The 27,186-nt window shown below is 45.2% G+C and overlaps 7 protein-coding genes across 7 annotated transcripts; 6 read left to right on the forward strand and 1 right to left on the reverse strand.

Annotated features, from left to right (window-relative positions):
* Positions 1 to 9,121: 9,121 nt before the first annotated feature.
* On the forward strand, positions 9,122 to 10,302 carry C8R40DRAFT_1162001 (ferritin-like domain-containing protein; the record flags this gene model as incomplete). Its single annotated transcript, XM_046230197.1, has 3 exons — positions 9,122 to 9,534; positions 9,604 to 9,703; positions 9,772 to 10,302. The coding sequence occupies 3 exons, from the start codon at positions 9,122 to 9,124 to the stop codon at positions 10,300 to 10,302; spliced, it is 1,044 nt and encodes a 347-aa protein (XP_046083887.1).
* An 863-nt stretch (positions 10,303 to 11,165) lies between these two features.
* On the forward strand, positions 11,166 to 15,328 carry C8R40DRAFT_1051580 (Fusaric acid resistance protein-like-domain-containing protein; the record flags this gene model as incomplete). The annotated part of the gene is made up of 16 exons (XM_046224714.1): positions 11,166 to 11,527; positions 11,579 to 11,798; positions 11,855 to 11,876; positions 11,930 to 11,963; positions 12,017 to 12,716; positions 12,773 to 13,125; positions 13,188 to 13,324; positions 13,467 to 13,744; positions 13,801 to 13,833; positions 13,892 to 13,929; positions 13,978 to 14,154; positions 14,212 to 14,361; positions 14,429 to 14,599; positions 14,652 to 14,835; positions 14,890 to 15,045; positions 15,098 to 15,328. The coding sequence occupies 16 exons, from the start codon at positions 11,166 to 11,168 to the stop codon at positions 15,326 to 15,328; spliced, it is 3,246 nt and encodes a 1,081-aa protein (XP_046083888.1).
* A 255-nt stretch (positions 15,329 to 15,583) lies between these two features.
* On the reverse strand, positions 15,584 to 16,281 carry C8R40DRAFT_1162003 (EF-hand; the record flags this gene model as incomplete). Its single annotated transcript, XM_046230198.1, has 3 exons — positions 15,584 to 15,700; positions 15,754 to 16,013; positions 16,065 to 16,281. 3 exons carry the CDS (start codon positions 16,279 to 16,281, stop codon positions 15,584 to 15,586), a joined length of 594 nt encoding a protein of 197 aa, XP_046083889.1.
* Positions 16,282 to 16,380: 99 nt separating this feature from the next.
* Positions 16,381 to 17,845, forward strand: C8R40DRAFT_420235 (uncharacterized protein). Its single transcript, XM_046235018.1, has 5 exons — positions 16,381 to 16,707; positions 16,760 to 16,859; positions 16,914 to 17,173; positions 17,224 to 17,780; positions 17,833 to 17,845. Exons 1-4 carry the CDS (start codon positions 16,699 to 16,701, stop codon positions 17,668 to 17,670), a joined length of 816 nt encoding a protein of 271 aa, XP_046083890.1. The 5' UTR covers positions 16,381 to 16,698; the 3' UTR covers positions 17,671 to 17,780; positions 17,833 to 17,845.
* Positions 17,846 to 19,410: 1,565 nt separating this feature from the next.
* C8R40DRAFT_1051591 (uncharacterized protein) lies at positions 19,411 to 20,976 on the forward strand (the record flags this gene model as incomplete). Its single annotated transcript, XM_046224715.1, has 8 exons — positions 19,411 to 19,450; positions 19,500 to 19,545; positions 19,599 to 19,758; positions 19,814 to 19,849; positions 19,902 to 20,310; positions 20,364 to 20,452; positions 20,502 to 20,750; positions 20,812 to 20,976. The coding sequence occupies 8 exons, from the start codon at positions 19,411 to 19,413 to the stop codon at positions 20,974 to 20,976; spliced, it is 1,194 nt and encodes a 397-aa protein (XP_046083891.1).
* A 156-nt stretch (positions 20,977 to 21,132) lies between these two features.
* Positions 21,133 to 22,460, forward strand: C8R40DRAFT_1162005 (Homocysteine S-methyltransferase; the record flags this gene model as incomplete). Its single annotated transcript, XM_046230199.1, has 3 exons — positions 21,133 to 21,192; positions 21,250 to 21,395; positions 21,458 to 22,460. 3 exons carry the CDS (start codon positions 21,133 to 21,135, stop codon positions 22,458 to 22,460), a joined length of 1,209 nt encoding a protein of 402 aa, XP_046083892.1.
* A 2,498-nt stretch (positions 22,461 to 24,958) lies between these two features.
* Positions 24,959 to 26,687, forward strand: C8R40DRAFT_1162006 (kinase-like domain-containing protein; the record flags this gene model as incomplete). Its single annotated transcript, XM_046230200.1, has 10 exons — positions 24,959 to 25,196; positions 25,254 to 25,342; positions 25,402 to 25,510; positions 25,561 to 25,866; positions 25,921 to 25,986; positions 26,046 to 26,095; positions 26,146 to 26,190; positions 26,247 to 26,336; positions 26,392 to 26,504; positions 26,561 to 26,687. 10 exons carry the CDS (start codon positions 24,959 to 24,961, stop codon positions 26,685 to 26,687), a joined length of 1,233 nt encoding a protein of 410 aa, XP_046083893.1.
* Between the last annotated feature and the right edge of the window lie 499 nt (positions 26,688 to 27,186).

Raw genomic sequence — 27,186 nt, forward strand, 5'->3', positions numbered from 1 at the left:
TAATTGCATTGAGCGTAGCGTAGAGGCAATTCTTGTTGGAGATCGGCGGTCACTGAGTTTGAACAGATTGTGTTATTTGGAGGTTCGTCGAGAATTACATTATGTCTTCTATACGCCGTTCAAACCATATTTATTGTACACAATAAACATTAGAGTCGATGAGTCACAGTGCAGCATTTCTTACCCTGAGACTCCAGCAGTTGGTGAAAATGTAGCGAAATCTACATGCAACAGAACGAACGCCTTTCCAGGGGTTAACCGTCTCTTTTGTAACTCCGGAAGGCTGTCAAGATAGCCTTCTGTAAAGAAAGACTGGGGCCATTTACGAGGTGGCAGCCTCTCGGAAGCTTTACATCTTGGATCTCTTCGAATCCTGCGTTTGCTAACTCTTCCACTTTGAATGAAGAGCAACTTTTCGAACCCGGGTATCCCGTCAAGAAACTCCACAACATCGTTCAAATATTGATGACGGAACGGAAGGTTTTTCGTGAACTTGACTGCTTCCTCTATCGTTCCAGCACCAATGGTAACCACTTTATCAACCCCATCTTCGTCTTCCGACATCCCTCCAGGTCGCATCTTGGTGACCAGCCGTAGAAGATAGCGAAAGAAGTGAACTCCGTCAACATAACCCCGTTGTTCACAAGCCTGTATCATTACAGCGCAAACTTCACTGCGGGTTTGCCACTTCTGCTAGATTCAATAAGCAATAGACTGAGTCTGGGAGACATGAACACGTACCGCATGCCGGAAGCCCGTCTCACCATTCTTTTGATTCCGAAGCAGATGTGCATCGAGTATTCGCTGTTCAATCTGTCCCGGGGATTCCAACTCTCCATGCTTGATGCGAGGTTTACTTTTAATCACAGCCAAGTAGATGCGGTAAAGGCGTTCTGACAAAAGACTGAGCCAGTCGATGGAGGGCGGAAACCGTTGATCCTTGCTTTCGCTCACAATCTTCTCTGCTAGTTTCACCAGAGCAAGAAGAAGCTCTTGATTCCACAGTGACTCGATCAAATCCTTGGTGGTTGCACCGTTTTTATCAATCATGGTATTGCGAATCTTGGGACCTTTTGCCCCTGGATCTTCAGCAAACGCACGCAATCGCTCTTCAGAAACACCAGGGTGAATGAAAGCCTTGTAATTCCTCTGGACCCCCAGCGCTTCGCGAAGAATGGCTCTTCCCAATTTCTATAACGAATACAAAAGTTCAAAACTTATGGGTCAACATGTTGTTGGACTTACATTCAATTCCTGTTTCTGTTTTTCAACTGGCCAATGAACTTTGACACTTTTACGCCTGTACCGAGCGGCAGTATGACTAACATCACTTTCAATAATTTCATCTTCGGAATCAGATGACTCGTCTTCAGAGGAAGTTTCCTCGGAATCTTCAGAGTCGCTTTCAACGGTCGTAGCTCGTTGCTTTCCCTTCTTTCTCTGGTTGATAGAACATTTTCCAGTCCATTCAGAATTTAGATATATATTCCAGCTTACCTGAAAAGTGTGAGTTGCATTGTCGGGGTCCGAGTCCGAGTCGGCAAAGTTGCGACGGTTCACCTTCAAGGAGGAGTAACAAAAAGTGAAAAGCAACATAGTGCAAACACGCACATAAGGTGATGGTCTTTGTGAGACCCAGGGTCCCCGCGGTCCTTTATGTCTGGAGCCACGGGAATCATTCATTGCGGGTTGTCCTTCCGCTGTTGGTCCAGAAGATGAAGACCCTCCACTTGGAGAATCACGAGTAGGTCCCGACGTTGAGTTTGAGGGTCCAGCAGTTCCCGACGTTGAGTTTGAGGGTCCAGTAGTTCCCGACGTTGAGTTTGAGGGTCCAGTAGTTCCCGACGTTGAGTTTGAGGGTCCAGTAGTTCCCGACGTTGAGTTTGAAGGTCCAGAAGCTCCCGAAGTTGAGTTTGAGGGTCCTGTGGCTGGTGTATTCTACGAAAGAGACGAAAATGAGAAGATCGTCATTAATGCATTGGAATGTGACACAGACCAAAGGTTGCCCAAGCTTATACGTTGGATATTGCTTTTTCATATGGCGGATTTCCGCATTAACGTTGACATGGGACAGCGTGCGATTTCGACCGTTCAATGTATATCCAAAAGCTTGGCCGGCACTCTGAGCATGAAACTCACTCTGAATTTAGTCGTGAGATATAGTTTCACCAAAGGGATAGCTCGAGTGTATGTACCTTATAGTGATCTCTCTCGGACTCAAGTTGCGTGATTTGTGCCCGCAGTGACTCGATATCGGGGTCCTGGGACCTCGAGGTCTCGTTTGAGCTCGCCTTCAACTCCATGACTCATCAAGGTAAAGGTAAATGGCCTGAGAACTAACCTTCATCGCATCATGTTCTTTCCTGAGATTTGAGAAATCTTGTTCCAGCGAATTTATTCGTGATTGCCGTTGGGATGCAGTAAGAACTTCTTGTTCGTACAGCTCACGAAATTTTGTAACATCGTCCCGCAGCATACGCTCCTTATCCTAAGCACACAATAAGACAGGCACCCATTGTCCATTATGTGAGGTTACCTTCAAATTATTGCTCTCAAGTTCCAGTTCTTCAATTCGGCTGTTTTGGCGAGGATTTGTGTGCTTCTGCTAAGTGCGTGAGATAAGATATCAAAGTAAGAAATAGTGAAAACATACCTTCAGTAAATTACATTCGTGTGTTAGGTTCTCGACTACTTGCTGTAGAGATGTGATGCGAGCTTGCTTGCTGATGTTGGCGAGGCTTTCCTGGTTGTATTGCTCACTTAACTTGAGCACAGTCGACTCGAGTTCTGTAATCTTTACTGAAGAACTGCTTTGCGAAGCAGCTTCAAGCTCCTGTAACTGCCTGACCTTGGTAGACAAGTTATCCTTTGAAGTAAGATTAATTATTATGCTCCAATCTGTGGTTCCAACCTGTACCGATAGTAACCCACCTGTAATATTGAGTAACTTCTGTTCAAAGAGTCAAAGCGGAACTAGAGATATGTATTAGTATACACCAACATGAAGGTATTATGCTTTGCACCTTTGGAATGCTTTCAGCAAGCTTACTTCGTAGATCTTTAATCATACCCTGATGGATCAATTCTCGACTTCTTTCATTTTCCTGAGACGGGGATGAGCATGAGATATGTGGATGTATATGATAAGGAGCACTTACCACTTGGGCTGTTGCTTCCTGCAGCCTCTTCAGCTCCCCACGTTCGGATTCAGTCAGTTGCTAATAACAAAGGTGATATTTCTGATCGTGATGTTAGATCATTGTACGCACCACACGCATCTCTAGATCCTGCTTGTCTTGTTGGAGAGTTCGGATTTCCTTATTGAGAACCTCGATGTGACCCTCTAATTTAGTCATTCGAGATTTATTTTGGACAAATACCTGAAGAAAAAGCATAAGAGGTAATTCTTCATAGATATTTGCTTACCGCTTGTTCTTCTTGTAATCTCTTCAATTTGTCCCGATCAGATACAATCAACGGCTACAGAAAAGGAATTTAGCACGCAACATGCACAAGTCAGATGATTTACATACCCGCTCAAGTAGTGCTTTCATTTCGGAATCTCGCTTCTCTTGCTCGAGATCGTGTATGTTTCGATTGAGCTCCTCAATCTGGCTCTCCAGGTCAGTGACTCGGGAAGTCTCAAGCACAGAATCCTATGAATCATTAGGCGGTTAACAGACAGTTCTTTGACCATAGTCACCCACTTTCATCTGATCTTGCAGCTTTAGTGCATCAGCCCGCACTGTTGTGAGCTCATTCTGGCAGAAAATTTTGATTATGAAGAAGGTTAAAGATCATAAAAATATACCTTATGGCTCTCGACCTTTTCTTGAAGCATACTCATAGATGATTGAAGGTATTCAACCTCAGAATTACGAGTTGTAGCCTCTTGCTTTGAAATCTGATACAAGGGCACAGAATCATTAGGAAGTGAGAAGAAACTACTTCATTGGAATGGCTCACTTTCAGCTGGTCTTGCAACTTTGCTAAATCAGCATGCGCTGTAGTTAGCTCACTCTGGTGGAAAAATCAGTAACAAAGATGGTCAAGAGATTGTGGAAACTATACCTTGTGAGTTTCTGCCTCATCTCGAAGCTTTCCAACAGACTCTTGAAGGAATTTGATTTCGGAAACACGAGAGGCAGCATCTTGCCTCAAAGTCTGATGCACAGGATGAACGAGACAGTGAAAATGAAATATCAAACCACCTACAGTTTGTTCTTCTTGTAACTTCATGAGTTTGTCGTTATTGGAAGCAATCACGGGCTGCAGGGAAGAATATGAGCATTTGGCATGCAGAAACTGATGCACGTACCTGCTCAAGCAATGCTTTCATCTCAAATTCACGCCTTTCTTGCTCTAGATCATGGATGTTCCGATTGAGCTCTTCTATTTGCTTCTCCAGGTCGGTGGTTCGAGAAGCTTCAAGCACGGAATCCTAGAAACGATAAGAAGGAAACGATCAGTTTATTGCAGATGCTCACTTTCAACTTATCTCGTAACTTTGTTGACTCAGAGCGCATTGTTGTGATATCAATCTGGAAGAATATATCACTGGATAACATGGTCGGAATATTCTACGAAACATACCCTGTAAATCTCTGCCTCATCTTGAAGGCGTTGAATTTCGGAAGTACGCGATGTAGCCTCTTGCCTCAAGGTCTTATGAAACCGATGAACATAATATAAGCATCATGAAGATATCAAAATACTCACGGTTTGTTCTTCTCGTAATTTCTTCAGCTCATTACGGTCAGTCTGATGCACGGGATGAATGAGACAGAGAAAATGAGATATCAAACCACCTACAGTTTGTTCTTCTTGTAATTTCATGAGTTTGTCATTATTGGAAGCGATCACGGGCTGCAAGAAAGAATATTAGCATTTGGCATGCAGAAACTGATGCACATACCTGCTCAAGCAATGCTTTCATCTCAGATTCTCGTCTTTCTTGCTCTAGATCATGGATGTTCCGATTGAGCTCTTCTATTTGCCTCTCCAGGTCGGTGGTCCGGGAAGCTTCAAGCACGGAATCCTAGAAACGATAAGAAGGAAACGATCAGTTTATTGCAGATGCTCACTTTCAACTTATCTCGTAACTTTGTTGACTCAGAGCGCATTGTTGTGATATCAATCTGGAAGAATATATCACTGGATAACATGGTCGGAATATTCTACGAAACATACCCTGTAAATCTCTGCCTCATCTTGAAGGCGTTGAATTTCGGAAGTACGCGATGTAGCCTCTTGCCTCAAGGTCTTATGAAACCGATGAACATAATATAAGCATCATGAAGATATCAAAATACTCACGGTTTGTTCTTCTCGTAATTTCTTCAGCTCATTACGGTCAGATTCAATGTGGGCTTCGGAATCTTGCTTCTCTCGCTCTAGAGCATCAATGTTTCGATTGAGTTGCTCGACACAACTCTCTAGATCAGTAATCTTCGATGCAGAATCCTGAAAAAATTGAGTTGGAACATTACACGTATACTCGGAACGCACTCTAATTTGATTCTGGAAGTCTGTTAACTGAGTGCATTCCTAGTAGAAGATATGAGTCCAGCACGGATAGGAGGAGGGAAAAAATGACATTTTTAGTTTTCGTCCTGAAGCGCTTTGATAGACTGCCGGAGGGCTTGAATTTGAGAGAGATTGGATGTTGCCTGTTGTTTCAGCCGCTAATAGTGAAGGTGAGCAGACAGTAAGGGTCTGTTACATGATCAACACATACCGTTTCCTCTTCCCGCATTCTCTTTAGCTCCTCACGATCAGAGTTACTCGATGTCTATGTCCGAATGTCAATACAGTGACACCCGGAAAATTCATAACGTGGAACAGACAGGTGCATTCGCCCGTGTGGTTTCTGTTTTGGCTAAATCCTGGCAATGGCTGAGTGTTAGCTGGAACAAGGGAGGGTGTGCAGAATGATCAACGACCTTTAGCTGGATAATGGTTTTGTGCAGAGTACTAATCTTCATATCCCTACTTGCAAGCTGGTTCTGCAATTTCGTAGCGTTATTTTCGGCGGTCTGTCGTTTACGTGCCTCATTTGTGGCATCGGTCTACAAAGACAACAGTTCGAAGACAGTTCAAACTCTCGTTCTCAGGATGATGAGGAAAACACGTACAGTAGCATCTTGTTTCTGAATCTGAAGTTCAGAGATGGTTTGATTTAACTTGTTCTGGTTGACGGTGATGGAGTCCTGCGAGTATCATTGCGGTCTTGTGATCGAATATGGAGCATCTAAAAGCAAACATACTTTCAGCCTTTTGAAATCATCCTCTTGCGTTTTGAGATCTTTCTGTCGAAACGAAGAAATGTATGAGCTTGGGCAAGAATTGATGAATATGGGGTACAACCGTCAGATCAGCATGTTTCCGCTGTAGGGCCATGTTCAAACTTGACAAGCTATTGACAGCTTCAGATTTTGCAAAGAGATCCTCTTACGACACAGATTGAACGCAGATGAATTATGAAAGACGGCTACAATACCCTGAGTTTTGCCTTTTCTGTCTCAAGCGATTTCAATCTTCGGTCAGGGGATATAGCCTGATTGAAAACAAGATCTTTAGAACGGAGCTCTGAGATGAGTGGCAGCAGAGAGCATACCTCGACCGCAACTTGTTCCTGAAGACGCTGTATGATTCTATCCTTCTCCTCAAGCATCTCTTTCATGAGAGGACCCGGAATTTCAATCACTCGGACTTTCTTGTTTTGGAATCAGGCTGTGAGACGAAGATATGGGTAGAAAAGTAGCTCACATCGGCAGCAGGGGGCTTCTCAGACGAGGCAAGAGCTTGTTCAGGTGGAGAGGTTGTGGAATCAATTGGATGTGTAGTTCTTTCAGGACTTCGCTCGCTTTGTTCATGTGGCCTCTTTGAGCGGGGAAGCGAAACCTAAATTCAATGAGAACAGTAGTCATCACTCAGGATATTGAGTGATTCACCAGAGGTCGACCAGCTTGCTGTGGCACAAGTCCGGGGAGAGCACCGGGGGGAGATTCGTCCTAGATGAGAAATGAGCAGGAAGGGTCACTGGTCTCATGATAGAGTTACCATGGGTTGGTCGCCTTGCGCATGCGTAGGTGTTCGTGATTCATGCAACGCTGACTGTTCATCCGGTACAGGTTCATCCGGTACAGAGTTATCCTAAACAAAATTTGAGCGAATTGACCCCTTCACGGTTAACAATCAGAGATATGGACTCACCTTTTCCATAACGGCGCTGTAAAGTCCTCTGTAGTACCTCGCCAAAGCGCTAGTAATGAAGGTCGAAAGACATGAACATGAGGCATGACTCTCGCCACGCACAATGTTCAAGAACAAAAGGCTACGCGACCACGTGCTTGATCAATCTAATCGCCAAGTGCTTCTTTCACCACAGATCATAGATGCCCTCTACGAGAACTCATCAAGACGATCATATCAGTATAGCTCAAACTGAAGGGAGGAGTCCGTTTGATTCGAATACTACCCGTCCAGTGAGTAGTACTTCCCCTCTACAATCATGATATTGCAGCTGCGTAACACTATCACAGATCTTATGTACACGGAAGTATGGCCGCCGTGCTCGTCGCCTTGCTGGGGTTACGACTGGTCCTTCAGCTCTGGACGATGTTCCATTATCCATAGAAGATATATCCTCACCCGTGACCATGGAGCGCGCTTCCCCGTGCGGTGCCACTCCTTCCGTTCCTGCTTTTGAAGATATTGTGGATGGAGATTCACGAAGGTGAATCCAGGTAAACTTGCATCCCCTGAATCCCAATGATACTGTCTCATTGTCTAATCTTAGCATAATCAAGAACAGTTACGGTTCCTCAAAGAGAGGATAAGGGGAGAAACATCCTGTGGCATGTGTCTTAATCTTGCATTTCAGCCTTGGTTGTGAGTGGCTCCACCCCTCTGTAATCGATATGCTGATTCCACATAGAACTCATTGTGGGCATTTATTTTGTGCTGGTTGCATGAGAAAGCAAAGGCACGCTTCGATCGTGAATAAAGAAGATACAGTTTGTGGAGATTGTAGGGTGAAGCTTGTGTCCGAGCCAGTACCTTGCGATGGTCTACGAGATTTGATTGAATCACTGGCTCAGATGGAAGGTATCCCAGCACCAAAGAAAATCAAAACTGTATGGATCCGTCGGACAGGGGGATTCCGCATATCACATCTCGTTAACTGATTGTTCACTATGTTTGTGTAGAGATATGTCTTCCTCTCTCTTCCTCACAGTAAACATAATTCCAAACATTTTGTCCCACAAATTTGTTCAGTGAGAATCCTTAAATATCGCCTTCTACATAGTTCTACATTATTTGAGTAGATACTAACATCACTTAGTGAGGGCGCCTGCTTGGCGCTTGTGAAAAGCGGGCATTGACTTTCGCGACCGTAAAAAAATGAGAAATTCATTGCGTGAAAGATCATTTTGAGCATAAGGGAAATGTGTACTTACACAAACGACAAAGTTATCTCATTTCGATCGTGAAAGGACCTCTATACAGGGTCAAGAAAGATTATCCGTACCAAAGGGGGAAAGGTTATCATTACCGAGCGCGAAAGATTATCTATATCGGGTGGGAAAGATAAACGATACAGTTGGAAATATTATGACTTTTTTGGTCGGAATTAATGAGAAATGTTACATGGAAAATGCCAAATTGTACTAAGCGCGAAAGACAATATTTCTAACTAGGGAAAGATTGAACTTTTCAGGTCTTAAAAAGGGAAAAATATTTTATTGTGAAATGGATTTTTTTGCGAAAAATTTCCCGCTCTTTTTCACGGGCGGGAAATTTTGCGGCGGCCCCAGTGTCTTCTATGTCTATTGTCTTTAGCCAATAATGATTTTACCACCGTCGGCAGCCTCGTCGCAACACAGCCTTCTTCGCGAGACCCCCTTGAATTCTAAGTATAGACCAAGCTAGGCCAGCTCAGGTCAAAGTGTTCCATTGGCTCGGGAAAAAACAAGAGGAGCTGGTTACTTAACGCATTTGAGGCGTCCTAGGTTTGAAATCTAAGTATAAAAGCCGTCGTGAAACTTCCAAGCTATCCTCATCTTTCTTCCATTTTCTTCTATTTTTCTATTTTTCAACTTCTCACTTTGACACGACGATGATGAAATCCGCTCTATTTCTTTCTGCGTTGGCATTTTTCTCTTCCACGAAGGCCTATACGATCCCACAGTCAAAGCGGACAATCGATATTGTTGGGAAATCGCGCGGTTCAGCGTCGCACTACTCTTCTTCTTCCTCTTCGTCGTCTTCATCGTATTCCTCTGACTATTCTTCGATCACCGATGCGGAGGTTTTGAACTACGCTCTTACCCTCGAACACCTCGAGGTCGCCTTCTACACTCAAGGCTTAGCCAACTTCTCCGCCGATGCTTTTGCAGCGGCTGGGTTTGCCGCAGCTGTCAGGGCGAACTACGACGAGATTTTGTCCCATGAAGAGACTCACATCACTTTGTTGCAAAGTGTTTTGGAGGAGATGGGTGCGGATATTGTCCAAGAATGTACCTACGATTTGTAAGTATAGATTATCCCTTCGCTTCTCTGTGCGCTTGTTAACGCTATTTCTCTTCGCATCTATAGCAGCGGCTCAGTTGATGTTGCGTCGTTCATCGCGATGAGTGCAGCCTTCGAAACGGTTGGCGCGTCTGCTTATTCCGGAGCTTCTGAGCTTCTCTCAGACAGGGTTTGTTCTTTGCTCCACTTTTTTCTTGACAGCAGAGTAATTTTTTAAATTTATTTCTTGAACTACAGGAACTTCTACCCGCTGCTTCCTCCATCCTCTCAACTGAGGCTCGCCAGTCAACCTGGATCCAATCTACCGTCCAGCATTTAAATCCCTGGAGTGGTGCCTTTGAGGTTCCTTTGACCCCCAACCAAATTTTCACCATCGCATCAAACTTCATCGTCACATGCCCTTCTTCTAACCCACCTATCGCGGCTACTCATGCTTTCCCGCCAATTGGTATCCCCACTACCGCTGCACCTGGTGCTTCTGTCCAGCTCTCGTTCGACTTGAACGAGACCAGCGCCTCCGATTTGTCCGAACTATTCGTTGCGTTCCTTACTTCCAATGGCACCATCTTCGAACAATTCTCTTCCTCGGATTCATACAATGTGACGTTCCCCACACAGGAGGAGGGTCTTTTGGGTACGGTCTTTGTGCTCATTGTGAACAGCACCACGGAGGCTGTCACGGATGCGACAACAGTTGCGGGACCTACCCCGCTGATGTTCCCTTTCAACGCAACGGATCCGCAGATTGAGGCCTTGTTCCCCAACTAAGTAACACTAGAGTTAATTGCTCGTTATCGAATAGTGATTTGCATGAGTGGGACTTGTTTGTATTCTAATTTGGACTTTGTTACTGTATTTAAGAGTACTCACATACGTGACCTTTACTTACCTACCTTCTCTTGGACTTCGTACCAATATTACACTGTAGCGCTGTAGGGACCTTGAATCACAGTCTATTACCTTTTGACAAACCATTATTGGAGGGATGCTCTGCTCTGTGAAATATTTTCTACGTCATCGGGCGCTTATTCGGATATTAGGGCTTAACAACATCCATTTACCAAAATCAGGCTGCTCCGTGTTCAAGGCGTGAACTAGTGGTCATAGATCTCTCTCTCTCTGCCCATCTTTAATTTGATGCCTCCGGCAGGTCTTGCCTGCCTGCTATAGGAATGAACCACCAAAATATAAGCTCTAGCTCGTCCTGGATACCCTATGTTCCATCGTCTTCTCCTTCTAATGGCCCTGTTCACGATATAGAGGCTGGACGTAGTGTTGATGACAGTAGTCTTCAACCAGAAGCTGCTTCAGTCCTCACCGGATCATCAAGCACACGACCAACGACACCTAAACTGTCGACTTCATTTATGGTGGCGCCTAGCTCCGGGGAACCTTTCAGTAGACCTTCACTTGGCCGCAGCGCTACCACGCCTCATCTTCCTCAGGTTCGCAAACGAAACAGCGCTCTCCTGCGGCTTAATACAGGAAATCATACACCTCGCGAGTGGTCAGTGTTCGGACAATTGATGGAAAATGAAGGTCAGATTACCCCACAATCGGCTTCGTTCAGGAGAACAAGCAGGGCCCACAGTACCAGGATACCCAGCGGAAATATCACACCCAGAAGCAGTATGATTGAATCACATCCTTCCATCGACATCCAGTCGCCCGTTGCTGAAGAAGAGTTCTTTGGTGGACAAAGTCCTACAGATTCAGACTCGGACTCTGAATCAGTCCATAGCCTGGACTCAGAAGAGTCCTCTTCATATGCCTCTACGGTTCAAGACGAAACCCAGCCTAAATGGTATTCTTTACGCGAAAGAATACCGACTGTTCCTGTACTCTATCGTAACATCTTCAAATGTGCCGTTGCATATTTTATTGCGTCCTTGTTCACTTTTAATCCATACCTTTCGGGATTCATGAGCGATTTGGTGTCCTACGGCTCAGGCGAGCGTAGACCTCTACCTAGTGGGCATATGGTAGCCACAGTGTGCGTTATCCCAACTTCTTTGCCTTGGCTGTACATAATATACTTTGTCAGTGCTGTATACTTCAATCCTGCCAAGACGATGGGCGGCATGATTGAAGCGGATTTCTTCTGCCTCTTCGGTATTCTCTACTCGGCTTTCATTTGTCTTTCCTCAATGTCAATGTTTTGGTGGTTAGACGTGCAACCTGGATGGGAATGGCTGGCTGATTCACTGGCCATCGTATGGGTCGGGGCTGGAATGAGTTTCCTTGCTTGGATGAAAGTTTATATGGTGCAAAAGCTGTTTTCCAATTTCTGACCAGCTTTCACTGAACGTTTGTACTTTAGGCGAATCCACAATTCAACACAGGTGATTATCTGCGATTGATCTTGCAACATGTCGTCTTACTCATCCACTCGTAGCTGGCAGCATGATGGCCATTATCATCTTCGTGGTGTGAGTACAATTATTTGTCCCCCGGGCAGCATACACTGATGTATTCGCAATAGGCTCGTCAAGGAAGGAGGACTTTTCACACTACTACAAGTCGTCTTCATCGTTTTATGCGGTGCGGTCGTTTCAAACCTCATTTGCTACCTGATTTGGCCTCAATCAGCTACCGATACTCTCCGATCCAACATGACCAAAACTCTTGACTCATTCTCTACGCTCCTCGGAATGCTCACTGACACATTTTTGCTCGAAGAACCACTACATCCGCGTAGTCAAGGCCGTATCCAACGTGCTGTAGAGGCTCATCAAAGCAGTTTCACCAGCTTGAAAAAGAATCTCAAAGAAGCGAGTAGCGAATGGATTTTCTGGGGACGTTATCGCACGCCTACCAGCGGCGCTTTCACGAAACTTGCACGGGGAAACGCACCTATACGTGACCCCGACAATGATGGCGGGAGAAGAAAGGCTTACCAGGACGCGGTGGATAGTTTGAACCGACTGGCACAACATCTCAATGGACTCAGAAGTGGTACAAGGCTGCAATTCGAGCTAACGCAAGCAGGTGCAGTGGAACGAAAAGCAAGGAATAAGAAGACTCACGGAGTGCCGTCAAGTAAATCGGGCCCTTTAGTCGATGTCTCATTGGCAGATTCTATGGTGGAGGATGATGACGAGGAGGCGGCCATGCTGAAAGCTGCTGCTGTCATGTTCGGTGACCTGGTGGATGATCTCGGGCCCCCCATGAAAGCTCTTTCCGTGTGTGACTTGCTTCTTATATCAAGGCTTCATTTTCTGATTGGATTTTCATATAGAGCACCTGTACCACCGGTCTCAAACGCCTTCGTGAATCTTTCATCCTTTCACAACAAAACCATTGTCGCACACACCACAGCCAGTTCCACCTTTCAGAATTCGATGAATTGATTGAATCAATCGAGGCTGCCCTACTTCGCTTTGAAAGCACCTCTAATCACGCTATGATGAGACTCTATCGCAAGAGTGATCTAGCTCGGATCTCAAACTCTCAATACCCATCCGGGGAATCGATGCCTACTACCCCCGTTTCTGCGCGAGGACGTTCGAATACTGTAACGTCAATGGCGAAATCTGAAAACGTCTTTCTCAGTAGTGGAGATGGCACTGAGCATGTCTTTTTGGTGTACTTGTCAGTTCCTCTTTCACTTCTTACTTTTTAAATCTTTCACTCAGCTCCGTTTGTTATCTCAGCTTTATCTTTACATTGCAAGAATTCGCCAGGGAGATGACTATGCTTGTGGATGCCATGGAGAGAATTTATGCTATTGAAGCTGAACGGCTGACCTGGAGTCGTTGGTGGGGCCGAGTCTACGATGTATTGAAGAATGGTTGGTCAAAATGGAGGACTGGGAGCAAGCGGCCTGTTCAACCCAATTCCAAAAGAGACAGCGGGCTTCGGAAACGACTTTGTATGTCCAATCACAGTATTTTCATTTCATTTCTTCACTCACCCGCGTATTGATATCACAGCCCGCATAATCTCACCTCAGACTCGTTCCTTCCGCCCCGTTTTCCCAAAAGTCACGCCTCATGCCCCGGACACGATACAAACACCTTCAAGAAAAAATCTTCCCTTCATTGGAAAGATAAAACAAAGATTGTGGTCGTTAGGGAAACGATTGAGCGAACGAGATACCAAGTTCGCTGTGAAAGCTGGTATGGCTACCGCGATACTTGCTGCTCCTGCGTTCTTCGATTATACGAGGCCGTTGTTCGTAAAGTATTATGGAGATTGGGCTTTGATTTCGGTGCGCTTTTGTTCGTAGCTAGAGATTGTGAAACTGACGAACATGTATGTGGCTAGTTCTTTGTAGTAATGTCTCCTACAATTGGTGCTGTACGGACTTAGTTTTTTTTTACCACGTCACCACATTGACACTGGACACCATTCACAGACCAACTTTCTCAGTCTACACCGTATCTTAGGGACTTTGTGCGTATCATGGCTTATATATCCGACTTATTCTGATCCCCTAATCAGGTTTGGCGCTGCCGTAGCTGCAGGGATCTTCTCTTTATTCTCAGAAAACGCTATATTCCTCTCAATCTTTGGATTCTTCTTTTCCATCCCCTGTTTCTACTATCTCGTATCGAAACCGGCGTATGCCTCCTCCGCGCGTTTTGTGCTGCTCACGTATAACTTGACGTGTTTGTATTGGTAAGGACTTAGCACTTCAGTAGTGACTGATCCCCATTAATGTCTACACCTCTACAGTTACAACCTTCGAGAAAAGGACTTGTCCGTTGCCAAGGTCGCTTACCATCGTGCGCTTTCGGTCACAATCGGTGTCGTCTGGGCTGCTCTGGTGTCAAGGTTTTGGTGGCCTGCTGAAGCCAGGCGGGAGCTTTCAAAGGCACTTGGCGAGTACGTTATCACTATCTCCTTTCCTTTCGACTAAGGTAGTATTGATCGCGAAACTTGTTCGATTTAGATTCTGTTTGAATGTCGGATGGTTATACACTAGACTGGTCATGTCAAATTCGTTCACTCCGGAACACATTGACGAAGATGGGGATGTGGATGCAGAGACCCCTCCGTCTACCGCTAACACTTCTGTGGAACGTCCTAGGGTGAATAGCTCTATCAAAGCATTCATGGCAATGTCAGTCGTTTGCCGCGGCGTAAAGGACCAGTGACTTACTTCCCTGATATAGGGAACTTCATCTGCAAATCAAGCTCATAGAGTTGCAGGGCCTTCTTGGCCAAGCGCAACATGAACCTCGTCTCAAGGGGCCGTTCCCCGTCGCGATGTATCGAGGGATTTTGACGAGCCTGCAGACTATTCTTGATAAGCTGCATAGCATGCGCTGCGTCACAACCCGTGAGGAATGGTATACGGTAAGTCTCCTTTTTTCGTAATGAGTGCTTCGCATCTGGAATATATTCCAACAGAACGTCAGACAAGACTTTATCATCCCGGTCAACAAAGAGCGGCGGGATATGGTTGGAAATATCATTCTCTACTTTTCAACGTTAGCATCCGCCTTTCGGCTCAAAGCCCCTCTACCACCTTATCTCCCGCCTGCTGAGGAATCTCGGCAGCAGCTGGTGCGCATTCTGGCCTTTAGACTCAATAATTCTGTTGAACTATGTTTATCAGGTTCATGCTATCCGACGACTCGAAGTGGTCCGCAACCGTGACGTTAAAGGTTCTAGGCAGTTGCTTTTCTTTGCGTATGCTATGGCCATGAAAGGCGTCACGCAAGAGTTGCAGACACTGGGACATACATTGCAAGATGCATTTGGTGTTATTGGTCAGTCGACAGCAGAGTTTGATGCGCTGTTTATGGACGCGGAAGATCAAAGCAGGAGACCGGAATATTTCGCATGAGCATCGCAATCGCCCCAATCTTCAGTAATTTCTATGTTTCTTGACTTCGTATCAGTTCCTGTATGCATATGTAGTTGCAAAACTCTTATGAGAAGTGAATGAGTGGGGTATCAAAATTTGATTGTCGGGTTTGAGCCCAAGCGCGATCCCGACTGCTTGTAATCCATTGTCAAGACTCAAGAATTAGTTTACAGTATGATTAATTACCGTCACATAAATTCTGTTCAGAATACATTTGTAGGTCAATCTGTGAAGTTATGTCTGTCCTTCGACTTCATTGCCATCCTCATTGACGCGAAGAACTTTGATCCATTCCCGATAGTTGAAGTTTCCTTGTCTGTCCGTGAAGGGTCCTTTCAAAAACTTGTCAATCTATGAGGAGGATTCAGCGAGGAAGGGCTCTGACGGAAATTTTACGGACTTACCTCTTGTTCACTCATTCGATCTGCCAATTCGGCCAACCACCTTCGCATATCCTCCACTTTAACCGTGCCGTTGTCGTTTTCATCAAAACTTTCAAAAGCTACCAGAAGCTCTGGTTCAGTGTCAAATTCGAAGAGCCTTTCGCTCATCATAGTGAGGAACATTGTGAAGTTGATGCCTTTGTCGACTGATGATATAGAAGAAGTATCTCCAGGTCTAGATGATAGAAGGTCGTCGAGCATCGTTTGCGTAGGGGTTATGCCTTCTCACCAATGTGAGCAATATACACTGCAAGTACCCAGATGAGGCCTACCAAGACTTGTGAAAATTTCTCGTAGATCGCTTTCGTTAACCCAACCATCCTTGTCGTGGTCAATCAGTTGAAAGGCTTCCTTAAACTGCTGAATTTGGGGTGCCTGGAACAGCGAGAATACGCCAGACGGCTCTCTTCTAGCCCGAGATTTCTGCGACTTTGTGAGCTTTTGGGTTGAAGGAAGATTTGGCGAAAGATGGTTGGCGTACTTGGACATTGTACTTGGAGAGCTTAACAGGTCCGTGCGCCAGCGATGACACTGACACGTGATTATCGTACTTGCGATGAGCTACACCTCTACAACCATGGAAGAGCGCGAACTACAAGGTTCGGCCTACCGATACGCTTCATCTCCTTGCGTTAACCCTATAACCCAGTGCTTGTGCGGCGGGCCAAAGCGACTTCAGATAAAACCAGCACTTCGGTTTGCACAAACTCTAATATCTCCCCAGATATTTAAAAACACCTTTACATGTAGCGTCGGAGTGCCCTCAAGCAACTTGTAGAAGCAACTCGTTCATTGAACGTTTCGCTCAAGATATTTGCGGCCAAGAACATACCTGATTTCTTCCAAGACTTTCCAGAAGCTGAAGAGGATGCGATTAATGCGGTTTATGATCTTTGTGAAGACCAAATGTCGCCGGTCATTCTCCTTCTCCTTCTACAACTTATAATCTATTCTCACAATGCCATAGGTTAGGATGGCAGGTTATAATGCTCTCGTACAAATGTCAAGGCTAGAAAAGAAGTGGGTCAAACGCAACGCGGACGTTCTGGTTCAATTGTTGCAAAGCGGTATGTTACACGTATTGTCAAGGTATTACCATGTTCCATTCACCACGTAAACAGACGATCCAAATGAAGTCACCATGGTCAGGAAGGCTCTTGTTGATCACCTGCAATTCGATTCTCGGGTGACACTAGGTGTCCTGTGTGATCAGGTTGTACCGCCTGACGATCTTGCAGACCCGGAAGAACTCGAAATGAGGAATAGTCTACGGACATTGGTTCTATCATTCGTAATTGGTGAACTGAAGAAGGGACAGCTCATACGCTATATGGCTCCTGGGAGTGAAGCAGAAGACACACTTGTGAATGGGTTGATCTCGGTGTGTGTGTGTTTGTTAGAATCTTTATCTCATTGACAGAATATTCGTAGGCACTACCAAAATTGGGCGAAACAGATACCCAAGTCATCCTAAAGGATATCTTGATGCAATTGCAATTTCTTGATACGCCATGTCCTCGTGGAACAACACTATCGCAATCAGTTTTACAGAGAGCAAAGAGTGCGCTCTTCGACGATCATATGAATCTGGATGCTCAGAATGGGACACGTTCCTTGAACAAAACTCGACCTTATCTTGATATGTTAAGTGTCCTTTTCATCAGCAAACGACAGGGAAATCTAGAAGATTTATTCAACTTCTATACACCTATCCTCGGAAAGACCGTCCTGTCAAGTATTTCTATCGAAGATCAACTGATTATCCTACGACATTTTGCTGAGGCGTTACATACCTGCAAAACAAATCCGCCAAGCGTTATTCGTCTTCTCAATTTGACGCCATTCTTTTTCGAAGTGCGCACAACGTCTCTGCTCTAATCGTGTATTATGAATATATATATTTGTGTTCGAAGTGTCTTTCCAAAGCAAATCTCACTCAAGTCAGTCCTCAAAAAGTATGTGTGCTTTTGCTTCGGGGACTTTTGCTCGTAAGTGCTCGATGATTTTCTTTTTACTCTTCTCGTGTCTCACATCATACAGGTGGCGGATAACGGTTGGGTGATACCTTTTCAAGTTTTACACAGTGTACAATCATTAAGCCGGATCGTCCCAAGCCTTGACCAGGGAGAAGATATACATGAGTTAATCAGGGTTCGCAAAGGACCCCGTTGTTTGCTTCGTTGACTGACATCGGACCTTATTCAGTCTATAGCTGCCAAAAGGCCAGAAATGTCTTCAAAACCATCTCCGATATCAAGAACTGCAAGCGCCCCGTCTGTTCCCTCAACTAGCCGTGCTTCCGCAAACCTTACTCTACCACCGTCGTCATCAACGGTATCCATTCCCGCTCAACCTTATGCACGCAATGAAGTGAAACCGACATCCAAGGTGAAGACGCTCAGCCGGAAACAGCCTCTCGATTCCGACAGCTCTTCTCAGCCTACTAAGAAAGTCAAGAAAGGCGGTGGGGAAGGTGGTGGGGAATTAGATTCTGTTATCCCTTCTTTGCTAAGTCGAATGGGCACTTTGCCTTCTCTGCCAAAAATGCCGCACTCGCACTCGGGACCAGTGCGCCAGCAAACATTTCCGCATTCCCGACTTCAGCGTTCCGAATCATCGCCGAGCGTACATATGGGGCTGAAAATCAAGGGAGCTGCAAAGAAAGAAGAATTTTTACTATCAATCGAGAGTGAAATCAACCACCATGCGGGACAGAGACAGGTACCGGCACCGACGGTGAATAGTTCCTTGATGGATAGATTGACGTTGAACGACGGGATGGTCATTATCGATTCTCATGCACGTAGGAACAAAAAGCGAGGGATGGCATGAACCGTATGTTACAGTAGCTTCTACTACACACTTGGGTATACTGGGGTCCATCAAAATCTTTCCTGTTCCTCGTATTTAAACACCCTTTATACCTATGGTGATATCTTCCCACCATGAGAGGAGGGGAGATGGCCGTGGGCTTTTGGTCCGTACGTCGTGGGTATTGGGAACTGACTACATATTCTTCTCGACCCCACTCGAGGCTTATCGCAAGCTTGCAGCACAAGTCGAGCACCTGTAACACCAGACTGGCTTCTTCCAATGTACGTCGATATTGCGGACCTTTCAACCAATTTCAACTAAAAACAAGTGAAAAATCGTTCACAACCAGTTCAATTGCATCAATCAAATGTATGTATATACCATGTACAGTATGTATTACTTATGTAGTATTTCCACCCGAATTTGCTGCGCGTCTTGCGGGTGTCGTCGAGATACTCAGATAGTGGCTTGACCTGTGGCTTACATAAAAATAGATGTAGTACTTCAAGTTTACCGTTTTCCCCTGTTTTCCCCTCTTCTGTTCCTCTCTCGTATCCCTTGAGTTACGATGATTTCCGCTCTTTTACAGGTTTTCACTTCCTTCTTGATAGTTAGTCTCGCTAAAGGAAAAGATCTAACGGTACGTCAAGGTCGTATTCCCGAACTTTTTAAAAGAACATGCTCAAACGCAGGTCGTTCAGAGGCAAGCAACTCTGCTGACGGGCGATTACGCCTGTTCGAATGTACGCAAGACCTTCGCATCCTAACGTGATGCTTAGTAAACTTAACATTTTGGACCAGTATATGTGTGTCAATGCTACATTGGCCGGGGACACTGTGGAGTGTAAGTCGCGGCTAATCTTTTACTACTACTTTTGTCAAACATTTTGTAGACGTGCTTTCGAGCACGGGGAAGAGAGATCCGGGATGGATGGCAGTGTAAGCTTAGATGATTGCAGCGTCGTTAAGCTCACGAAGTTTACTTGCGGTAGTGGGTTTGGCACGCAGATGTCGAACAATCCTATGGTCATTTTGTGGTCTAATCCTGATGGTAGTACCACATTGTCACAACGTGTAGCACGGTCCTGGGTTATGCCTGAAGTTGTCGATAATCCTCCAAGAATAGCAACTCTTTCAAGTGATCTTAGCACGGTATGTTTGTGTCTATGCGTAGTATACTCCATGTTCCTAATATCATCCTTCGCAGTCTTCAGGGAATGATAGGTATGGCTTCACAATTCCAGTACGTCCATGTCTCAAGTCTCCTGGATCTGATTTTCAACTTTCCCAATAAGTGGGATAATTCGGCTAAAACAAATCTGATCTGGGCATTTGGTACTCAGAATCCAGGATCATCTGCAGTGGATGCGCCATTTCAGTTCCATCTTGATGCAGGCTACGCTCACTTTGATCTGTCTAAACCAATATCTGCGAACTCTAATGAGGATTTGTCTACACCGTCCACTTCCACTCCTTCTACAAATCCTGCTTCCTCCTCGTCGAAAGCATCTCCATCGTCCTCGTCTCTGACATCTACCAACTCTCTCCCTCTAAATGCCCACCAGCGGCTAGTCTTTGCACACGCAGTGTTCTGCACTGCTGGATTCCTTCTTTTTCTCCCAGCCGGTGCGCTTGTTAGCAGATGGGCCAGAACGTTCACTCCGGCGTGGTATACAGCGCATTGGATATTACAATTTATTGTTTGTGGGTCGTCTTGCGTCCATACAGAGTATACCATTCTGATTCAACCAAAAAAGCTGGGCTCAGCATCTTCCTTGGGCTAATATTCGGTGTCCAGTCAATCAATAAGAGTCGTGAAATTGAACATTTCAACGACGAACATAAGGTCAGTATTTCGGTTGTTTTGGGAAAATTCTAAATTCACTATGCTTCAGAAATGGGGCGTTATTTTGTTTGCGCTATATGTTTCTCAGTGCGCCCTTGGGGCCTTCATTCATTGGGTGAAGCCGAAAAACTCGCCAGGACGTCCGTTACAGAATTATCTACATGCCGTCTTTGGTTTGATTCTGATTGCTCTTGGATTTTTCCAAGTACGTACGGGTTATAAAACAGAATGGCCGAAGGCTGTTGGGAGAGGAGATCTCATGGAAGGCGCAGATTATATGTGGTATACCTGGATTCTAGTAAGTCAAAGCAATATGAATATGTCGTAGGTCACTCACCTTTTCATAAATGATCACGCAGATCCTGCCGATTCTATACTTTGCTGGCTTAATTCTTCTACCAAAACAACGCAGACAAGAGGCTGTACCGAAGTCAAACAAAGAGGCAATAAGTGGGGAGCAATCTTCGCTTCTAGCGGAGCAACAAACAGAAGAAATTGGGATGCAGCAAATTTATCGAGATTGAGATGTGGGTTCCTATGTACAACTCCTTTTTGTCTTTGATCTTTCGAAGTTGGGACCGTACTACAATATCGCTACACCTGATGTAAACTGTTAGATTTTTTCCGATCAATACGTGTCGTAAAGATCCGTGAGCGCTTGCAAGGCGCCAGCTCTTTTGATGGACAATCCTCTATCCAAGATTTTTATTACCAGTCCTGTTGTTATCGATGGGGGTTTTGTGAATTGGTTGATCATTCTTTCAGAACTTTCCGTGGGGCTCACTCCTGCTCTGTAGGGCACGACGTTGGAACAATGGTTTCAACTTGATATTTCCAACACACCTCTCTGGTCTACCAATGCAGTAGTGGATCACGCTGACCTTGTCATCGAAGCACATCTCGCCTTTCTGCGCGCTGGTGCGGAACTTATATCCACATCCACGTAAATTATCCTCGACATCGGCCTCAATTGCAGTACTCTGATGATACAATGTTGCTTGCTAGTTATCAGTGCTCGTACCCAACGTTCGCGCGCGCAGGTTACACGACTGCGGATGCTAGGTGTATCATGTTTAAATCTGTTCAACTAGCCAGCAAAGCAAGAGAAATCTTCCGGGACGAACAAGTTAGAAATGGAACGCCTGTACGGAACGTACGGATTGCTCTCTCTCTAGGTCCTTTTGGGGCTAGTCTCGAGCCAGCTCAGGAATTCGACGGATTTTATCCGCCGCCCTTCGGACCGAAAGCATACACTCATATGGATGCAGAAAACGGCAACAATTTTGGCGACGATGAAGTTGCGAAGAACGAATCTATTGACGCATTAACACTGTTCCATCTTGAGCGATTGCTCATACTATTCGAAAATGAAGCTATGTGGAGTAGCCTTGACTGTATCGCTTTTGAGACGGTACCACTTACGCGAGAGATTTGGGCTATCCGTCGGGCTATGGGGCTTCTTCATGATCGGGTTGGTGCAGGAAGGGTTTCCATTTCGGATAAAGCCAAGCCGTGGTGGATTAGCATGGTTTTCCCAAATGGAATTTATCCTGAGACCACCAAGGATGGATTTTCCAGGATACAGGTAGCAGACATAGTATCTGCTGCCATTGAACATCAGTCAATGAATCATCCTTGTCCCTCCGGACTGGGCATTAACTGTACACAGGTGGAATATCTCCCAAAACTCATATCTGAGTTCGAGGGTAGCCTACAGAATTTTCAGAAAACACAAAGTTCCTTAGACTGCGACTCCGATTTACTGGACAACAATATAATCAAGCCGTGGTTGGTCCTTTATCCGAATGGAGGAGATATATATGATCCTGTGACACAAAATTGGGTGGAAAAAAATCAGGCCAATGAGGAACATTGGGCAAGAACCCTTACAAAGTCATACACGCCTTCCAGAATATGGGCTGGTGTGCTTCTCGGTGGTTGTTGTCGAACTACGCCGATTCATATCCAGTCGTTGAAGCAGATGGTACAATCAGATATTAATCCCTGAATGTCAGTATATACTCGTCTCCCGTTTATTTAATATTAATGTTACTAAACCTAACTCTTTCTCCTTCGACCGTAAGTATAAGCCAGGTGGGACCGATTACTCCTGAATCCTATTAGGCACATGTATACCAATAGTAAGCAACATCTGGTCAACTTGTATCTTTCCCAAGTCGACCTCTATCCCCTATAGGGAAGATTTGTGGTGGAGGGAGTTAAGACAATGGTGGAAACGGAGGAATCTTCACAAATATCTATCATCCTTATATTGTTCTATTTCCGAGTCTCTGCTCGATGCTTGTGGTCTAATGGCGATCGGATAGCGATATAACATCGCCGAGCACCGACAAGCGTCCAATACGATTATATTCAAACGTTCAACGTCGATTCTGATCAGCCTCACTTAAATTTGTGACAGTTCGCCTACACTGTAGACTATGTACATACACATCAACTCTTCTGATCAATCCTCCCGCCCCCGAAAACAACATACTCGTTAATAATCGGTCACATACGTACCAGTGGTAAGTCGTTCCCGATACGTGCCGTGAATATCGACTCAGCGTTTGCATCAATTGCAGGGGGAAATCGAGACGCGACCAAGGCTCAGTTGATACCAGACACCTCCGAGTCACATATATACCATTTCCCAGCCTGTCGAATTTGTGGCGATCTTCATTGAAGGTTTCGAGAGATGGATGTCTTTCAGGTTGTGAGGAAATTTTGCATCAACTTTGCATACTTCCAGTCGATTAGGTGCGAACACGTTATGTCGTGAGCGATGCGCTTCAATGCTTGGTACTTATGGATAGGGCTGTTCCTGACAATCTTGAGACGAAAGTGACAGGCTATGGCAGATTGTCTGAGCTCACTTATACTTGATTATATGTACTGATATTTCCAATATAGACTCGGAGGTGATGTGGGTTCAGCGTAAATATATATGGATATCTGTGCGATCGACGTCGGTACTTATGTATGTACTTAGATAGCAGTGAAAATATCAGGGACAATTAGGAAAGCAGAAGCGGGGAGCATAAGAAAGCATAAAGACTAAGAGCAATTGACTTGAAGAAGAGCCCTAGCCAATCATGATAAATCAAACAATGGATGCATATAGGTCCCGCAACAACTACCTTGATTCATAGGTTAGATCGATACTTCAGGACATTCCAAGACTGAGGTTCTACTTAATCTTCAAGTCTTTCGATGGTTTACCTTCTTGGACTTCCGTAGAATATGGGTAAGGAAGGGTAAGGATCTACCAAAATCTATAGCCTGAGTCCTTAAGAAGTCCACATCCCGTTGAATATGGTATGATTGAACCTGCGCCGGCGGCTGAGGGTAACTGAGGGTAGTCTAGGGTAGCAAAGTATTGTCAACTTTGTAGTGGGTAGTACATGTAACGTATTGCCGTGTTGTCGTCCTCGCCGACTCCTCAGACTCATTGAAAAATGAAGGTTGTTCCGCAAAGAACGGGAAGCAGTCTGAAGCAATGCATTGTAATAGACTAGTACAGGGCAGCACCCTGTAGTACTATGGCAGTTGTACTAATTCAGCATTGGAAAGACGTTAAGAAATTCAAACTGGACCACGGGCCTAGGCTTTGGATTTTGATATGCATTGATACATAGCAAGATGGTTCAGTTTTATGCCAGCTCGTGCGGGATGAACCAGGTTGGACCTTTGGAAATTGTTTTTATTCGCCGATCAAGATATCAAGATAGGATAGAATAATGGAACATAAAGCTTGGTAATTGAATTCCCGCATGTCTGTCAGAGTTGCAGAGATCATGTTTGGTCAAATGAGAAAAACCTCAACCCTGCTCTCGAGAGTTATAAGAGAAGTGAGGTCGATGAGGAGTCATACAGTGTGCATGTGAGCCTTCAGGAGCTTTCAATAGTTTCCTCCATTAGAGCTCTTGGCGGCCTTTAGGGGTTGTGAATTGTGCTACAGCTCACATGAGTGCTTGCTTCGAAATCTTACTTGCTTGCCGGTGCTGTTCTTCCGCTATACGTCCTGAGATCAACGGTCGGTCAAAAGTTGCAGGTTAGCAAGAAGACCTAAGAAGACGGATAGAACGCTGGACGACTGAAGTTCGAAAGGGCAGAATGTCTTACTAAGCCCCAAAGCGCCAAAATAGGTAGTCGGGCGTCAATCATGATTACATATTCAAAGATAGCCGACGGACGAACGGCGTGCAACATGAACAACAATAACCAGAAAAAGTCTCCTCGACCTCATTGTTCGCGACCAAAGCGGATCTCCAATAGCTTTCTCTTTGTGACCTTGTCTTTACGCGCAATCTTTGTCTGTCCCCCACAATATCACCAATCCTACCAAAAAGGGAAAAAGGAGTTTCAACTTTTCCCTTTCACGACCCACAACTTTGTCCTGTCAAAGCTTTGTGCCCAATTGCCGTTCCTTGCACGTTGCTTTCATAAATAAACCTTGAAACCATCCGTTCAGCTAGAAAATTTCCGTCAACCATCCCCACTACTATGAGCTCCCAACACTCTCAGCACGATGACGAATCTGTAGTCGAAAGCCAGTCGGTAAAACAAACACAACCTAGTTCGCAGGGTCTTGACTTTGGTCGCGAAATTCATGAGAATGTTTGGGGATCTTTTTATCCACTTGTGAAGGATATGAAAGAGGTCAACCTCTTCAAACCTAAACTTACTTATCGTATCGGTCGCAGCTTGCACAATGATGTCGTCTTTCCGGGCTACAAGATCAGTGCGTACATATGTAATTCCAGGCTCGTCGCGCTCCAATTGACGATAAACTTCGTAGGCAACAAGCATGCTGAGATAACTTGGGATGGAAGAGAGACAAAAGATTCAATTATCATGTTGAAAGATAATTCTAGTAATGGGACTTACGCGAGTTTCATTTCCATCATCCGCTCGACTAAATATTGACGCGATGCCTTTGTCGGTAGGTCAATGGTCAAAGGCTGGGGAAAGGGGTTTCGCGGATCCTCCCTGATGGCGCTGAGGTCGCCTTTGGTTCACCAGGCCCCTCGAGTACCCAGCCCGCTGAGGATTATCGTACGCGATTTCGAGCTTTCTTCCTTACAGATACTAGATCTCTTTTGCAGGTTTCATTTTCCGGCATACCGCCAGCGGTCAACAACGGGAAGACGGATTTTATGGATTATACGATTCTCATGATCAGCTCGGTCGAGGAACATTCGCTTCTGTGGTAAGGTGCTTGGAGCGTAAAACTGGAATTTTATGGGCCGCCAAAATGTTCAGCAATTTGTTGACGGGAGGTGGAAGCAGCAGTCTGGGCTCTAGATCAAACGAAAAGATGGTTTCTCGAGAGATTGGGATCTTACAAACGCTCAGTCATCCGAACATCTGCTTCCTCAAAGAGACGTTCATTACTGAAGAACGCAAACTAAGTAAGACGCTTCTTCATCATGATTGCTGTTGGAGTCCTGATTATTTGTCCATAGTCCTAGTCTTGGAGCTTATTGAAGGTGGCGATCTATTGGAATACATTCTTTCTAGTTCGGGTGTTAGTAAGTGTTGTTTGTTTTCTTTTCGTACTCCGTGGTGACGCTGATATGTGCTTCAACAGGCGAGGAAATAACACAACATATCACTTATCAATTGTGTCTGGCGCTATCAGTAAGCATTTTCCTGTTCCTGATGATCCTTCGTTGACCTTGCTCGTTCAGTATGTCCACAGTCTTGGGATTACCCATCGCGATTTAAAACCCGAGGTCAGCGTGATCCATTGTGCTCACACTGAGTTGTGACTCTGAGTCGTATCTCATAGAACATTCTACTTACCAAAAGCAATCCGCCTGACGTTAAAGTTGCGGATTTTGGACTTGCGAAGGCCATCGACAGCCAAACAATGTTGAAGGTGTGCATTGGTTTTTGACAATTTTCAATCAGATAGAACCTGATCTCTCGTTCAGACTATGTGCGGAACTCCTGCTTATCTTGCGCCCGAGATTGTTATGCAGACGAATATGCAGGGTTACGATAATTTGGTGGATAGTTGGAGTGTCGGAGCTATCGTTTTCTCCATGTGTGTCTTCAACGATGAGCCGTGCCAATTTGAACTCATCACAGTCTTCACTGTAGGCTCACGAATGCAAGTCCTTTCATAGAAGACGAAAATCAGCCGGATATTCGTGTGAGAATCAGTACTCGTACGGTAGACTGGAGAATTCTCAGAGAGAAGACTTCTAATCCAATGAGCAAGTCATAACGCTAAAAGTTCGATCGCGGAACTCATTCTTATATTCACTAGTCATTGATTTTATTGAACGACTACTCAATCCCGATCCAGCCGTTCGGATGACCCTCGAGGCTGCGCTTGATCATTCGTGGCTTCAGGACTATGTGAAGAAGAACAATCGTGATGCCACTGCCGACCGGAATCTAGGAAAACCACGCGACCATCAGCCTGACTCGTCCGAGTTTATCCCCACAGGCAGGGACGCGATTCCTGATAATACCAATGAAGAAAAGCAGCCAGGATCTACATTTTTCTCACAAGGTTTTCAGAAGTTGGATATCAACGATAAAAAGCAAGTGGGTCCTTCGAATGCTAACGATCGCGCGGGTGTATCCTCAAACTCCGCTTCCGCCGACCTCCCCAATGGAGCTGCGGATGACGATTCTCAAATGGATGATGCTACCCCTCCTCCACCCTCCCAAACCAGAAAACTCCAACCTCAGAATTCTCGGGTCTTGCGCCGCCGAAA

The sequence above is a fragment of the Lentinula edodes genome, assembly GCF_021015755.1.
Source record: "Lentinula edodes strain Le(Bin) 0899 ss11 chromosome Unknown C8R40scaffold_29, whole genome shotgun sequence".
In the NCBI taxonomy this organism is placed as follows: domain Eukaryota; kingdom Fungi; phylum Basidiomycota; class Agaricomycetes; order Agaricales; family Omphalotaceae; genus Lentinula; species Lentinula edodes.

Coding starts and splice junctions, on each gene's coding strand:
- C8R40DRAFT_420235 (XM_046235018.1), top strand. Junction 16,860..16,913: donor GGTTCAATTGTTGCAAAGCG/GTATGTTACACG, acceptor CCACGTAAACAG/ACGATCCAAATGAAGTCACC. Junction 17,174..17,223: donor TTGTGAATGGGTTGATCTCG/GTGTGTGTGTGT, acceptor GAATATTCGTAG/GCACTACCAAAATTGGGCGA.